Source organism: Carcharhinus amblyrhynchos, chromosome 2 (assembly GCF_965287045.1).
Source record: "Carcharhinus amblyrhynchos chromosome 2, sCarAmb.v2.hapA, whole genome shotgun sequence".
In the NCBI taxonomy this organism is placed as follows: Eukaryota; Metazoa; Chordata; class Chondrichthyes; order Carcharhiniformes; family Carcharhinidae; genus Carcharhinus; species Carcharhinus amblyrhynchos.
In genome coordinates this window covers 64,580,949-64,596,870 of record NC_137325.1, presented here as the reverse complement: position 1 = coordinate 64,596,870, position 15,922 = coordinate 64,580,949, and the positions used below count along the sequence as shown (strand labels likewise).

The following is a 15,922-nucleotide window of genomic DNA, read 5'->3' as shown; positions in this document are numbered from 1 at the left end:
TTGTATCTGCTGCCCTTGTCCTTTAGATGGTAGTGGTCGCGCATTTGGAAGGAGCCTTGGTGACATCCTGCAGTGCATCTTCAAAATGGTACACACTGCTGCCACTTTTCTTCAGTGAAGAGAGTGAACATTTGTGGAAGGGATGCTGATCAAGTAGGCTGCTGTGTCCTGGATGGTGTCGAACTTCATTTGCACTCATCCAGGCAAAATGGAGAATATTCCATCACACTAAAGCATATTTTACCAGCACAATTGAAAGACATGCAAATACTGAAGGCTAGGGATTCAAACAACTCTCCAAGATCTATGATGACAAGTACTAGATAAGTGAATGTTGCCCCACGGAAGCTGCTGCCTTTCAAGTGAAAAATTAGATAGGCATAAAGGATCTCATTCTACTACATGAGAAATATGTGAGTTCTTCCTGTTCAATTTTTATTCCTAAATATCAGTGAAAAACAAGTAGATAATATGGTCAATATATTGTTCTTTGAGAGATAGTGATGTGTACAAAATGGTATCCACATTTCCTATACTGCAAAAGAAATTCACTGGCTGGAAAGTGCTTTGGGACATGAAGTCATGAAACATGTTCAATATATTAAAGTCCATTTTCCTTTAAAACTTTTCAGAAGCAGCAGCTTCCCAACACAACACTGTACTAAACATTTTACAAAAATAGTGCAAACATAACTTGTGTCAATAAACTAACCATTGTGTTTTTAATTTTTATAGGTCCAAAGATGTGTAAGAAATGGCATCCACAGTTTAAAATTTTTGTTTCTATTAATTTTCGTATGTTTTAAATTTCTAGCCTCAAGTCCTGATTTAGGACATAGTACAGTTTCGGTGACTATGGTGAATCCTTCACAGAAGGAAAATTAAAACAGGAAAACTTACAAAAATAAGCACAAAAAAGGGACCAAGTTGTCAGGGTTAAGGGATTATCATGACATAACATTACTACACATGCGGCACAGAGCCCCTAGGTTCAAACAGCACTGCAGCAGAGACTAGAGTATTAAAAAACACTTCCATCTGTACCAGACATCTTAGGAACCCAGAACTTAGCATAAAACTTTTGGCAATTCATACAGTATCTATTTATAGCCTTAATCCTGGAACAAGGGGAAATCCTCTCTGATGTGAGGAGGATAACTGCTTCCATCCCCCAAATGATGAATTGGCAACAGCATAAAAGCATTCTTTTAGAACTTCAGATTGGCACTTAACTGGGACAAAATTGTGATTTAATTGGTGGGAGGAAGGGGAAGGAAGGAAGAAAGAAAGAAAGGAAGAGAGAAAATTCAAATGGAGCCATTAGGTCAGTTTACTTTTTGGTGGCTTTACACCACCCAACTACATTGAATGACTGGTTTCCAGATGCGCTATATTACAGAAAGGAATATTCTCCCCGGCCTCAAAATTGGTTCCACTCTTCTCACTAAGACAACTTTAGAAAAATTGCCTTGATACTAAACATTTGGTCACATCACATACTAATGCAAGTAAACAGGCACATTTTGAAATCTAACAATTAAGCATACTGTATATCTAAAATTCCATCAAAGACTTACTGAATATCTTCCTCCAGTTATAAGAAACTGTACTTAAATTTCAAGCTACATTTATCAATGCTTTGGGTATAACTGCTCAATAGTGGTATCAAATAAACCATGTCAGAATAACGAGCTAGTCTAGATGTAGGCATGCCGCAGCCATCACCAAACGAAGCATCAAACAGACTTGAATTGTTTTCAGATGCTGCCAGATCACCTGAGTTTCGTTTCAGATTCCAGCATCTGTGGTATTTTGATGTTTTTGTACCAATATCTGATGATCATGGACAAAATCATGGTTAATAGACCAATCTGTGAAGGTTTTTGCCATTTAGGGGCTAGGCAGATATGCAGAGTGATTTGAAAGTATAAAGAAAATATGACAATGGTGGATAACTCTGGGGTTTATGTTGTTTCATCTTATAGTATGAAGACTAACGTTAAATATTTAACTAGAACATTAGAGGACAAATGATGCAAGAGCAGAGGACAAGAAGTATGCGGAGATAAAAGCAAAATACGGCAGATATAACAAAACAAAATGCTGGAAAATCTCAGCAGGTCTGACAGCATTTGTGAGGAGAGAATAGAGCTGTTGAGACTCGATGACCCTTTGTCAGAGCGTGCAGAGACATTGTGTGAAGCCTAATGCTAAGCCTTGTACTATGCATGGTTAAAATAACTTTTAAAGGAAGTTAAAAGTTTACCAAATGCTTTGTTTCTGCAGTCTCTTGCCAACCATAACCAAGGACAATCAAAATTGAGATCAAAATGGTAACAGAAACATTAGTTAGTCTCCTGCTTCTTTTTCAATGTTGATACATCCATTTGACTGCTTAATTTCTTAACTGCTTTCAGAATGGTTTGGTTTATCTCACTGCGCAGGTTGTTGACTTGCATAGCCTTGTTGATCAGATCCATGGCCTCAGCAGCCTTTTTTTGGGGATCACAGATTATCCTGCTTTTTTTGCTTATTTGGTATTTCTTCAAATTCACATGTTAACACATTGTGGGTATATCTATGAAAAGTAACAGAGGTAAAGCAACGTTACCACCATCTGGCCTCTCCTTGACTCAGTTCCTTTCTTACCATCACTGCCTGGGCAGCTCTCCCACTCCACCCTGATTCAAACTTCCATTTCTATGGGGGGAGCAGAGGTGGAGTAAGTGAAGTTACTGGCTTTAGCTCAGAGGGGAGCAGTGTCCTGGATCTTGGTGAGTAAATAATTTCAGTGTCAGATTTAGGGATCCATTACCTGGAAAATTCTAAATCAGAAAAAGGTGCAAAGCTGATCACAAACCCACTTGAAGAAATGCAGGTTGAACCTGCTCATCTCCAGAAACTTTGTCCACAGCTAGGGTTCAGGAGGAGGAAATGGCAAGCAGGAGAATCAGGGAGAGGGAGGTTCAGTGTGAGGGTGGATCAACATGAGGATGGGATACAGATTCTGCAAGTAGGAGAGACAGCAAAAGAAAGGATCCGTAATGACCAAAAGCAGCAGAGAGCAGGATGTATGCTGAATGGCAGGAAAGACGCTGAGAGAGCATGATCAGCTGCGAGTGGGAGCCAAGTCACAATATTTCTTTATAAAGTTTAAAAATATTTAATATAGGAGTTTAGCAATGTGAAGCACTCCAACTTGAGGACTGAACCTTTTTCTTGACAAGCAAGATCGTACAGAACCTAACTACAGCTTTTATATTCTTGGGAAAATGTGATTTGCTTAGTTGCAATTTTCAGGAATATGATCTCGACTTCTAAGCAAGGACTTGCTGTACAAGCAACTAACTCTGACTTGAAGAAAGTCCATCGCTAGAGAAAATCCCAAAAATGACTTTGGCTGTGGAATTTATGCAAACTAATTAGGAGTGAAGTGGTCTTCATCAGGTCTGTCACATTTGCTAGAGCAAGACAACCATGTGAATTATGAACTATTCTTTTGCTTATAAGATGTAGAAGTGAATATTCTCTCCAGTTCAACTTTCCCAAGTAAGCCTTGAGGGTGTATATCATGGAATATGAATAAATAGGAAAATGGGTGCCCGATTCATGCACAGCATGCTTACTGATTATGAAAGTTGGGAAAGGGGGATTTTAGCTGTTCTGACACCAGTCTCTAACATGTTCTCAATTCTGTTTCCAGACTTGAAAACCCTTTGCCATAGCCAAAGATCTTTAACATCCAGCATCATATTCTCACTTTTCTTCACAACTGAAGTCAAATTTATTCTTCCCCCTCATCTAGTAAAGCCATGCTGTCTTTACTTGCTTTTTACATCCACAAAAGTATTTCACACTTTTTTCAAATTTAAGAAATTTCTAGTCACTTGAAGACAGTGGAGCTTGGAATACTTTCCATCTTAATACTTTATCAACACCAATTCAGCTCATCATTACTAGGATTATTTACGTTCCCACTTATTCAAAAGGAGCTTATATTCACGTAGCATCTTTAATATAACAAAAATTCCCCAAGTGCTTCAAACGAAAATTGTAAAATAAAATGACACCAATTCACTGAGGAGATAACAGATCCAAAGATTTGATTAAACAGGTAGGTTTTAAAGGGTATTTTATTGGAGGAAAGAAGGGGCAGAGAGATAGAGAGAATTCCAAAGAACATAAGAAATCAGAGCAGGAGTAGGCCATCTAGCCCTTCAAGCCTGCCCTGCCATTCAATAAGATCATGGCTCAGCTGAAGTGGATCAGTTCCATTTTCCCGTTTTCTCCCCATAACCCTTAATTCCCCTGTCTATCAAAAACCTATCTACCCGTGACTTAAATATATTTAGTGAGGTAGCCTCCACCACTTCAACGGGCAGAGAATTCCAGAAATTCACCACCCTTTGAGTGAAGAAGTTCCTCCTCAACTCCAATCTAAACTGCCCCCCCCCCCCCAATCTTGAGGCTGTGCCCTCTAGTCCTGCTATCCTAAGCGGGAAGAATCTCTCTACCTCTACCCAATCCATCCCCTTCATTATCTTATACGTCTCTATAAGATCCCCCCTCATCCTTCTAAACTTCGAGTACAAACCCAGTCTATTTAGTCTCTCTTCATAGTCCAACTCCCTCATCTCCAGTATCAGCCTAGTGAACCTCCTCTGCAATCCCCCCCAAGGCCAATATATCATTGCACAAGTGCAGCGACCAAAACTGCAGACAGTATTCCAGCTGCGGCCTCATGAGTACCCTGTACGGTTGCAGCAAGACCTCCCTACTTTTATATTCTATCCCCCTCGCTATAAAGACCAGCATTCCATTCGCCTTCTTGATCACCTGCTGCACTTGCAGACTGGGTTTTTGCAACTTGTGCACAAGGACCCCCAGGTCCCTCTGCACCGTAACATGCTGCAGCTTTTCACCTTTTAAATAATCATCTCTCCTACTATTATTTCTGCCAAAGTGGATAACCTCACACTTGCTAACATTATACTCCACCTGCCTAGAATCTAGAGCTTAGAGACTAGGCAACCGAGGTGCAGCAACCAAAGTTAGGGAAGCTCAACAGGCTAAATGTAGATGAATATATATGGGAGGGCTGAGGCTAGAAGAGATTACAGAGATAGATCATAGAGGGATACAAAAACAAAGATCAGAATTTTTAAAACTGAAGTTGTTTGACTGGGAGCCAATGTAGGTTAGTGAGCACAGCGTGCTCGGTGAATGGGAGGGTACGAGTTAGAACATGAACACGTGTTTTAGTTGGCCTCAAATTTAGAGGGTATAATGTTGGAGACCAGCCAGGAGTGCACTTGAATAGGCGAGTATTGAGGTAACAACAGGCATGCTTTTTGTTTAAAAATAGACAAGATGCATGAAGTTGGGTGATGTTTATGGAGGTGGAACTAGGCAGTCTTACTGATGTCATGAACATGGAAGCAGAACTTCACCTCATGGTGAAATATGACAACAAAGTTGCAAACTGACTAGCTTAGAGATTGTTGCCACCGAGTGGCATAAAGTTAGTCAATGGAACAGAGTTTAGTGTGCTTCTGAAACAAAGGGTGGCATGGGGGCACAAGGTTAGTGCTGCTGCCTCTCAGTGCCAGGGACCTGGGTTCAATTCCAACCTCAGGTGAATGTGTATTTCACATTTGCCCCATGTCTGTGTGGGTTACCTCCAGGCGCTCCAATTTCCTCCCACAGTCCAAAGATGTGCAGGTTAAATTGAACTGCCATGCTAAATTGATCCTTTGTGTCAGAGGGATTAGCATGGTAAATACATGGAGTTATAGGGAAAGGGCCAGGGTGGGATTGTCGTCAGTGCTGGCTCGACTGGCCGAACGACGACCTTCTGCACTGTAGGGATTCTACAGGTTTCAGTCTAACCAATATTTAAATTGGGTGTTGGCCGAGTAATCTGATAATTTAGGAGTAATAGAGGTGTTGAGAGAAATGGTGGGGAGATGGAACTGGGAATCACCAGTTTACACATGAAAGCTAATGCTATGCTGTTGGTTTCACTGCAGAGCAACATATAGATGAGAAAAAGATGACAAAGATAGATCCTTGGAGTACTCCAGAGATAACAGGTGAAGGAGCAGGATGAGAAGCCACTGAAGGCGATTTTCTGGCTACAATTCGATAGATACAATAGAATCGTGCAAGAGAGATCCCACCCAGCTAGAAGAAAAGATAAGATGTTGGAGGAGGGTGGTGTGGTTAACTGTGACAAAGTTTCCTGCAGGTCAAGATGAGAAAGTTTCTCTTTTTCATAGCCACACAGGATGTCACTTGTGACTTTTAAAATAGCCAGCACAATACTGTGGCAGGGGCACAAACCCCAGAGCTCCAGAAAAGATGGGAATGGATAACACATTCTAGGACTTGAAGAAAGTAATATTTTAGGAGAAAGGTGGGGTTGAGGATAACAGAGGTTATGTTAATCAGCAATTATGAGATTTTCATCTTCATGCAGACTGGATGAATCAAATATGCAAAAATAGCATGGAGTGTGATTTCATAACAGCATGTTCAAGACAGTTTCTTATAACAATGTGTCCTGGAGTCAACCAGCAAACCAACTATATTAGACCTGGCAATACAAAATGAGACAGGATTAATGATTTCATAGTAAAGAATCCTTTAAAGATGAGAAATTTGGATCTGAAACTAGCATCTTAAACTTAAATAAAGCTAATTACAATGGCACGAGGACAGAGACAAAGACAAATGGGTTAAATGTGCTGGGGCCTCAGCTATTTACCATTTATATAGATGATCTGGAGGAGGGAACCGAGTGTAGGGTGTCGAAATTTGCTGATGACACCAAGATTGGGGGAAAGGCAAATTGTGCGGAGGGTGTGGAGAGTCTGCAGAAGGATCTAGATAGGCTGGGCGAATGGGCCAGGAAATGGCAAATGGAATTTAATGTTGGCAAGTGTGAGGTGGTCCACTTTGGTAGGAAGAATGGTAGGAAGGACTATTACTTACGTGGCGAAAAACTGCAGCAGGCGACGGTGCAGAGGGACCTCGGGGTCCTTGTGCATGAGTCGCAAAAACCCAGCCTGCAGGTGCAGCAGGTGGTCAGGAAGGCGAATGGGATGCTGGCCTTCATAGCGAGGGGGATTGAATATAAAAGTAGGGAGGTCTTGCTGCAGCTGTATAGGGCATTGGTGAGGCCGCAGCTGGAGTACTGTGTGCAGTTTTGGGCGCCGCACCTGCGCAAGGATATTTTGGCCTTGGAGGGAGTGCAGAGGAGGTTTACTAGGCTGATACCGGAGTTGAGGGGGTTGAGCTATGAGGAGAGGCTGAATAAACTAGGCTTGTACTCGTTAGAGTTTAGAAGAATGAGGGGAGATCTCATTGAGACGTATAAGATGATGAATGGGATGGATAGGATAGAGGTGGAAAGACTCTTCCCGCTCAAAAAAGACAGTAGGACTAGGGGGCACAGCCTCAAGATAAAGGGGGGGCGGTTCAGAACGGAGTTGAGGAGGAACTTCTTCACTCAAAGGGTGGTGAATCTCTGGAATTCTCTGCCCGTTGAAGTGGTGGAGGCTGCCTCGCTAAATATTTTTAAGAAGCGGGTTGATGGGTTTTTGATAAGAGAAGGGATTAAGGGTTATGGGGAGAGGGCGGGAAAGTGGAACTGAGCCACGACAGATCAGCCATGATCTTATTGAATGGCGGGGCAGGCTCGAAGGGCCAGATGGCCTACTTCTGCTCCTATTTCTTATGTTCTTATGTTCTTATGTTCTTAAAGAAACAGAAACAACAGATGCAACAACTCATCTAAATTAAGCTTACAATCTTCTCAAAAGAACGTACCTCAAAATTAAACAGGAGGGTGGAATAAGGAGCTAACAACATACACTTTGTTAACTATTTGTACATCCATGCAGTCTCGAGACAAACTTGTCAAGAATCACATTCATGAGTTCTCTAGCCTCAACCTTGTTGGACATGTGGGCAAAAGAAACAAGAAAAAAAGTGTTCTGTACTTTTCAGAATCTCTGTTCAAAATTCAGGTGTTCCATATTTATAAGTGAATAAATAATTCCATGGTGAACGTTTATGGAAATGGAATGGTTCAAATACCAAAAAAGCTCAAGTCAAAATGAAGCTATGATGGTATAGGAAGAAGAAAACCTAATTTCTCCAGCACAATTGACTGTACAAATATTTTCCATCTCTCTACCGAACACATCTGCATCTTCAGATTTTTCACAGATGTGTCTTAGCTCTTATTTTCACCAAGGTAGTCTGGATATCAAGCTAGGTTTCACAAAACAACCTTATGAAGGAAATAAAACAAAAGTAATACAGAAAGAGAGCAGATAAATGTGAAGACTATTCACTCATGGATACATGGGTGATCAAATCATTAAACATGATAGAGCAGGTTGGGATTAATAAGGCAACGAGATCTTGGATTATGTAAATAGCGGCAGAGTACAAAAGCAAACAAATGATGAAGAACTTGCGTAAAACACTGGTTTGACCACAACTTAATGCCGGTTTCAATTGAGTGCCACCCTTTAGGAACGCTGCAAAGGCTTCAGAGAGGATGCAGAGAAAATTTACTAGAATTATTCCAAGATGAAGACAATGTTTTCATCAATCTCATGCCTGTCATGGCCCACCTGCTCCATCATAGTTATGCATCATACATCAATGCATGGAAGGATCATTGCTTTGTTAAATGTTATCCTTTGGATAACGCATTAAAACTATGCACCCATCCACATTGGTGGCACAAAGGTTAGCACTGCTGCCTTTCAGTGCCAAGGACTACATGAAGCAACTGCAATTGAATTGGTTTGCCAGAACACTATCACAAGTAGACATACAACTAAATAGTAACTCTGGTCAGGTAGGCCTTACCCTGGTTTATACAAATTACAATTCAATTGGCTAAATTACATGTTTAAATCTCAAGACAAAGATCCAGCAATGACTCTTGTTGCTCAATTTTTCATATGCAGGAAAAAAATGTGAGGTAGTGAACTTAAAATGACTACTATAGAATGAGTAAGGGATAACCTAGCACAACTCAGGTTAATAGGGTTCAAGGGAAAAACCTCAAGTGGCTGAAGTCATGCCCAAACAAAATGTTAGTTCTGATTTGAACTCCAGTGGCCAATCCATTAATCAGCAGTTGCAAATTGCAACATCTTTAGCTACTTCAATGACTTGATTGCCACTTGGATCACTGTCTGTGTGGAGTGTGCACATTCTGCGCGGGTCTCCTCTGGTTTCCTCCCACAATCTGAAAGACATAGTTAGGTGCATTGACCTGAACAGACACCAGAGTGTGGCAACAAAGGGAGTTTCATAGTAACTTCATTGCAGTGTTAATGCAAGCCTTACTTGTGACTAATAAATAAAACAAACATTATCCTCAAGCGGACATGAGATCTATAGACTCTATCTGAAATAAAGCAGGACACTTGCTTAACATTATGCCTAATATTCATTCTTCAAACTACACAAGCAAAAGAAAAATGGGTTTTGTTCCTGGGTTCTTGTGCTCAAATTAGAATAATGGAATTGTACAACTCAGGAGGGCGTCTTTGAAAGAGTTGTTCAATTTGGTGCCATACTTGTGCTTTTCCTCTAATCATGGCAGATTAATCCCCTGTAGGTAAATGTCCAATTGCTTTTCGAAAGCAAATTAGCAAAAGTTGTTGTATCATTGATTTATTGGGAATCAAAGCATAGCTAAGAAAAGAAACATATGACCGAAGTGGAGAAAACAGAAAAAAAAAAGGACCTAATGCCTGCTTTTGAGGAAAGAAAGACCACTATGCTTTCAGGTGAAGAAGTTTCATACAAAATCAGTGCTACATGAAGCAATTGCAATTGAATTGGTTTGCCAGAACACTACCAACACAAGCAGACACACAACAGATCATCATCATCTCTGGTCAGGTAGTCTTACCCTAGTTTATACAAATTATAATTCAATTGGTTAAATTACATGTTTAAATCTCAAGACAAAAGATCCAGCAATGATACCTGTTGCTCAATTCTTCATATGCAGAAAGGGAAAAGAAAATGAGGTAGTGAAATTAAATGACAACTACAGAATGAGTAAGGGATAACCTAGCACAACTGAGGTTAATAGAGTTCAAGGGAAAAACCTAATGTGGCTGAAGTCGTGCCCAAAATGTTAGTTCTGGCCACTGGAGTTCAAATCAATCTGTTAATCAACAGTTGTAAAATGCAACATCTTTAACTACTTCAATAACTTCCCTCCTCTCTTATTTACACTGATAATTCCAGTGTTTAGTTCTATTTATTCAATAATAAATGCTGAAAGTTGCCTAGGTCCTGCTGTATGTAGACATTGATTGCTTTAAGCTACAGAAATACTAAACATTAATGACTTTACAAAAGACTTAAAAGATGGGAAAGGGCTCTTATCCAACTTCAGGATAGAATCATAATTAGCTAAGGGCTCCCTGCATCAGCACTGTGAAAGGCAGAGTAACTACAATGTCAGCTAGTCATATCAAGGAAGGAAAACAGAATTTTCTAGCACTTTTCACAACTTGTACTTAAATAGAACCTTTTAAGATAATAAAACTTCAAGGCACTTCAACTACAGGATATTTCAAATTAATTTACAGCCAATGAAGTACCAGTGCTCGGTTCAAGGTACATCAGCTGCGTAATGGAACACTCACCACTCGCACGGATCATTTAGCCACTATGGGATTTGAGAGCTTGACACTATCCAGGAATAGAGCACCTCACCAGTGGGCACAGCATTCATCCCTCCAGCAGGGGTACGCTGCAGCTGCATCATACAATCTTTATAAGGGGCACTACAGAAATTTACCAAGTTTACTTCAACATCTCCAAGTTTCCAACAATCAGGAAACAACAAATGTCAAAATGCCATTCCAGACACTATTTTCATTTCACGTGCGCTCACTATCCTTTCATAACTTCTGGAATCCTAGAATTCACCACCCAACAAAAAGCACTATAATTCAAAGAGATAGGCTGCCAACATCTTTGCTCTATAACTAGAGATGGATACAAAATGTGACCTTGCCAACATATTTCAAACATATGTAAAAAGGATAATTTTTAAATAGATTTAGAGAGAATAACCATGGGAATAATGTTGTATCAAGACAATGTTTTATAGTCTTCAAAATTTTATGTCAATGAATTATGTAGAAGATGTACACAGACCACAGGGCAGTTAGCTAAAAAGAAACTTCCACTCAGATGCATAAAAAAGGGGCAGAGCCACCAGTGAGAGTCAGATGCATACGAATCCACAAAAAGACAAGAAACATGCACGTACAAAAAACCTTATTTTTCTATTTGGGTTCACTAACAAGATAGGGAAAGTTTCCAACAGGCTGGCTGTGATCTTACCACTAGGACACTACTGACATCTGTCAGAGCAATCCAAACTTAAGAGGATACCCATTTCTAAACCATGTGACAAGTAATTGGTGCTTGATTTAGTACAAGCCACTGAAACAAATACACTTCCATTGAATTTCATCAATGAAAAGGAAGAAACTTGCATTTAAGAGTGCCTCCCTCACATACATCAGGACATTCTTAAGTACTGCAAGAGAAATTAAGTGTACAAATGCAACTGCCTTTTATTTCACAAACCAATCAGAACAACTATTAAATAACTAAAATACAAAAGTATGAAAATATCCCCTTGCAGGATATTGCACTTCTGCTCACTTCAATAAAAACATTGCAGTGTTTTGCAGACCTTCACAATGTAACACTATTTTTTGAGTGACAGATTACAGATGCTGAGAACTCATTCACTTTGATTTCAAATCCAACAAGATACGTTGCAAAAAGAGTTGTTACTGCATGGTAAGCTGTTTTACATGCCTGTACATTTTGAATTTCTCCCATCTCTGCCTAATGGTCAAATGATGCTGACAGCTTTCCCATAGATAGGCTGATCAGTTGGCATTTGAAAATCTGAAAATTTTTAACTCTAGGTATTTTATGTTATTTTCCTCTTCACAAGACTAAAATGTTGCATTCATCATAGAAATGAAGTGTTAGGGTGGATTGCAACATTTTGATCTTTTAATGAATTTTGTTTGAAATCAAAATCTTTTACACCATAATACTTTTCACATCTTCATGTTCAATGATTAGTACAGAGAATGGCCATAATACTCAATAACGCTATTATGCCAATCACACCAACCTCTTTTCCATTAATAATCCCATTTATCATATACATGCCCCCAAACTCAATTAAGTTTATTTATTAGTCACAAAGCAGGCTTACATTAACATTGCAGTGAAGTTACTGTGAAATTCTCCTAGTTGCTGCACTGACACCTGTTCAGGTCAATGCAACTAATCTAACCAGCATATCTGTGGGAGGAAACCTGCAGAGACATGGGGAGAACATGCAAACTCCATACAGACAGTGACCCAAGCTGAGAATCAAATCCAGGTCCCTGGGAGTGGCACGGTGGCAGTAATTAGCACTGCTGCCTCACAGCGCCATTCTATCAACTTTCCTTGCAAGTAATTTCATAATTTCTAACTTGTGCCCTCAGGTATTTCAAAGTTTTTGATAAGAGATAAATCTCCTGACAAATTCAAATACTAACTTTTCTCTCATTGCTCATCATTTAAATTCCTCATTATTGAAATTTGCCTTCTGAAATCATATTATTGATTCCTCTCAAGAGCAATGCAATTTTCCTATGAGTAGGTAACAAAAGCAGCACCAAGTACTCTATACAGAGACCATCCATTATGATTTGTGCACTGCTTCTAATAATGCAAGTCATTTCACTTTTTTTAAAAAAAATGTATTTAGTTTTGGAAGTTGCAGGTTTATCCACAATAGCCTGAAGCACCTTTTTTCTGAAAACAAGAGGCAGGCAATGAACAGGTTATGTTATTTGACTAACATAACACTGAGGCATGGATTAATAAACCAGGATCCATTACATTTTTAAACTCCACCATGACAGTTTGAGAATTTGAACAAGTGAAGAAGAAATCTGAAAATATCTTTTAGTAATCCTGCCCCCATAGGGCAGGATTCTCTGGCCTCACTCACCCCCGAAACTGGAAAGTCCTGCCCAAGGTCAACCTCAATTCCCACGGCGGGCAAGACAGTAAAATTTGCCTCATAATCTTTACCTAGTTCAACACGTGACACACATCTTTCTTTTTAACTGCCTTCTGAAGTAGTCTAGCGAGTCACTCAGTTATATCAGCCAAATCAGAATTACTAAGTCTAGGTATAAATACCAAAATTGTCCAAAATTTCTTTTAATGACATTAAGATGGAAATGTCCCATACTTGTTTTGGTTCCTTGTTCTCAGAATAATTTCACTCTTAAATCGAATAGAACGTGATCATCGTTATTCAATGTGATTCCCATGACCTTAAAGCCTTTGGAATCTGGCTGTATCATTTACACTAACTCCTATCTTGGCATCTTAGGCATAGGTGGAAACTTAATTCACCATATTTTTACTCACGGCATTATTAAAAAAGCAAAACCATCCTCAGGGTACATCACTTGGAAATCATAGGATTTCTCATTTTTAAATCAAATTGCATCCTCTGCCGTACTCCACTTCCGAATAAGGTTACTGGATGATCCAGGTACAGAATAATTGTGCTGATCAACTCACCGGGGAGTACGCCATTCTCAACAACACCCAGTTCAAAATGCTGAAGAGAAAAGGGGCTTGCATCTTCCATGATGGTCACCTTGCACCAATTTAAGCTGCCTTGAAATCTGGCAAGGATAGGCTGATTGACTGCCCCAGGGAACTGTTTCAAATGCTCCTCCTGGCCCATGAATTAAGTGCCTTGGGCTTACTTCAGACTTTCCTTACAACATCCTCAAGCTTGGTTTGACTCTACATCAGCCATTTCCAAGACAATACAACTGCCACCCCTCATCCAACACTGCGACTGTCACCTCACTATTTGAAACGCTGAAACCAGTGTTACCACCTTGCTTCAAAGCTAAAATATTCTAATGGGTGCAACACAACTTCCCGTTTATATCCACAAGTTTTCATTTTGTTTAAATCTCATATTTACTAAGACTGACAGCATAGAAAGGAATTTAAATATCCACTGTAACTATCTACTAAACATTAAGACACACTTACCTCCCACTGCAAGTGAGGGGGTATGTTCCTAATCTGAAGTTTCCGACTCCTGCAGAAAGAAAGATAATTTGTAAAATAGAACAAAAGGTTTTTTTTCCTTTAAGTTAAACATCAATGTTTAAATACTTCAAGTAGTTTCCCAACACCTTCCCCAGCTACCCCCCCGCCCATGACATTAATGCTGCACATCACTGTTCAAGATGGCACTTTATTCAATGGATAAGCCCAAGGTAACCAGCACCAACAGGATCCAAGCCTCTAAACATTTGTCACTGATGTTCCAGTAGCCCAAAACCCATAAAACCCAGTACGTAAACAGCCAATCTGTAGTCTTAGCTAGAGATCCGTACAAGCAAAACAGTCATTAATGAAGATTTTAAAAGTCCAAAAGGAAAAGATGAAGTCATTCAGAATAGAAATCAGAAAATAAAGTACAAGTTCAGATGGCTGCGAAACTCAACTGCTTACTCCAAACCAAAACACAAACTATTATTTGCATCAGTGGTTCTGCACAACTACAGAAATCAATTCACACTATTTACTCCTGGACCAAGAACAGTTTGATTAATATAAGTTAAGGGAGGGTGGGGAAGCTCAATCACTGATTCCAAAAATGTTCGAAGAGTCATTACTCTAATAAGAGTACGCACATCATTACTTAAAATTTTGTAGACCATTTCTTTGCATTAGATTTACTTTTTTTTGGGAAGTATTTCTGCCCTATCATGCAATTTATTTTTTGAACCAAACTATTTCCAAACCCCCTCTATACTTCTCCAGAATTGCAACTCCCGCCATAAAAATCTGGACTAGCATCAGTGGCAAATGATATAATCCAATCTGTTGCACACCAATGCACCTTTCATGCTACTTTTGACAACTGAAAGGACATATTATTTTGTATGTAAAAGGGTTACAATACTAATATTGCTATTTAAAAAATGATTCTTACCTAATATAATCCTGCAGAAATTTGTTTTATAAACTATCCTCCATTTCATGATTCATCTGCAACTGATCGGCTCAATGTGCACACTTTGGTGATACCAGTTGGGGGCAGGATTGGGAACCTCCACAATGACAGCATGTGAATGCATAAAGCAACACAAAATACATTTTTAGCTATCAAATCATTTAGCAATTTTCCCAACTCTAAATACCATGAAAAGATTATTGAATTTTTGCCTTATTCTGCAACAAGCAGGCGTAAAATTTTAAATTTCTAACTGGAATCTGATATGGTGCTTCATTCTAAAAAAGCCTTATTGAAGCCAATTAAACCATTTTCAATACAGTTTAAAAACCAGTCTCAGTCTGGGCTAACATTAGTCAATTGAAATTTCTCTTGTGGAAGTTGCAGGGAAAAGAGAGAGAGAAAGAAAAGGAAAGAGAGTGTTTCATTGGAAGCAGGAGAGGGGATAAAATGGTTTTAGTGATATGCAATATTATCTAATCTTAAAAACATTTAAACAACTCATACACTAATAGTAGAATTTGAAACTCAATAATGGATGTCAATATCTTTTAAAAATATTTCGATTAATGAGCAATAAATTACAACTTCCTGAAAAATTCTAATTTTCCCTAAATAAATTTGGTTAACAGCAAACCCAAATGAATATTAACTGTTGAGAAATTATGGTTCCAATTTCAGAAAAAGCGCTGAAAGTATTACAAATGTTTAAATGAACTTCTTGCACAAACAAAATGTCTTTTTGAAGAGCAAAAAAATTAAAAATTTCACGTTAGGTTGTGGAAGGACCAA

The 15,922-nt window shown here is 39.1% G+C and overlaps 1 protein-coding gene across 5 annotated transcripts in view; it reads right to left on the bottom strand.

Annotated features, from left to right (window-relative positions):
* The window catches only part of LOC145355102 (insulin-like growth factor 2 mRNA-binding protein 3), a 122,373-nt gene that overhangs the window by 80,013 nt on the left and 26,438 nt on the right, over positions 1 to 15,922 (bottom strand). For all 5 annotated transcript variants that reach the window (XM_080206979.1, XM_080206995.1, XM_080207005.1 and 2 more), the window contains one exon: positions 14,158 to 14,206. In XM_080206979.1, the coding sequence (XP_080063105.1) occupies positions 14,158 to 14,206 (49 nt within the window). The remainder of the gene's footprint in view (positions 1 to 14,157; positions 14,207 to 15,922) is intronic.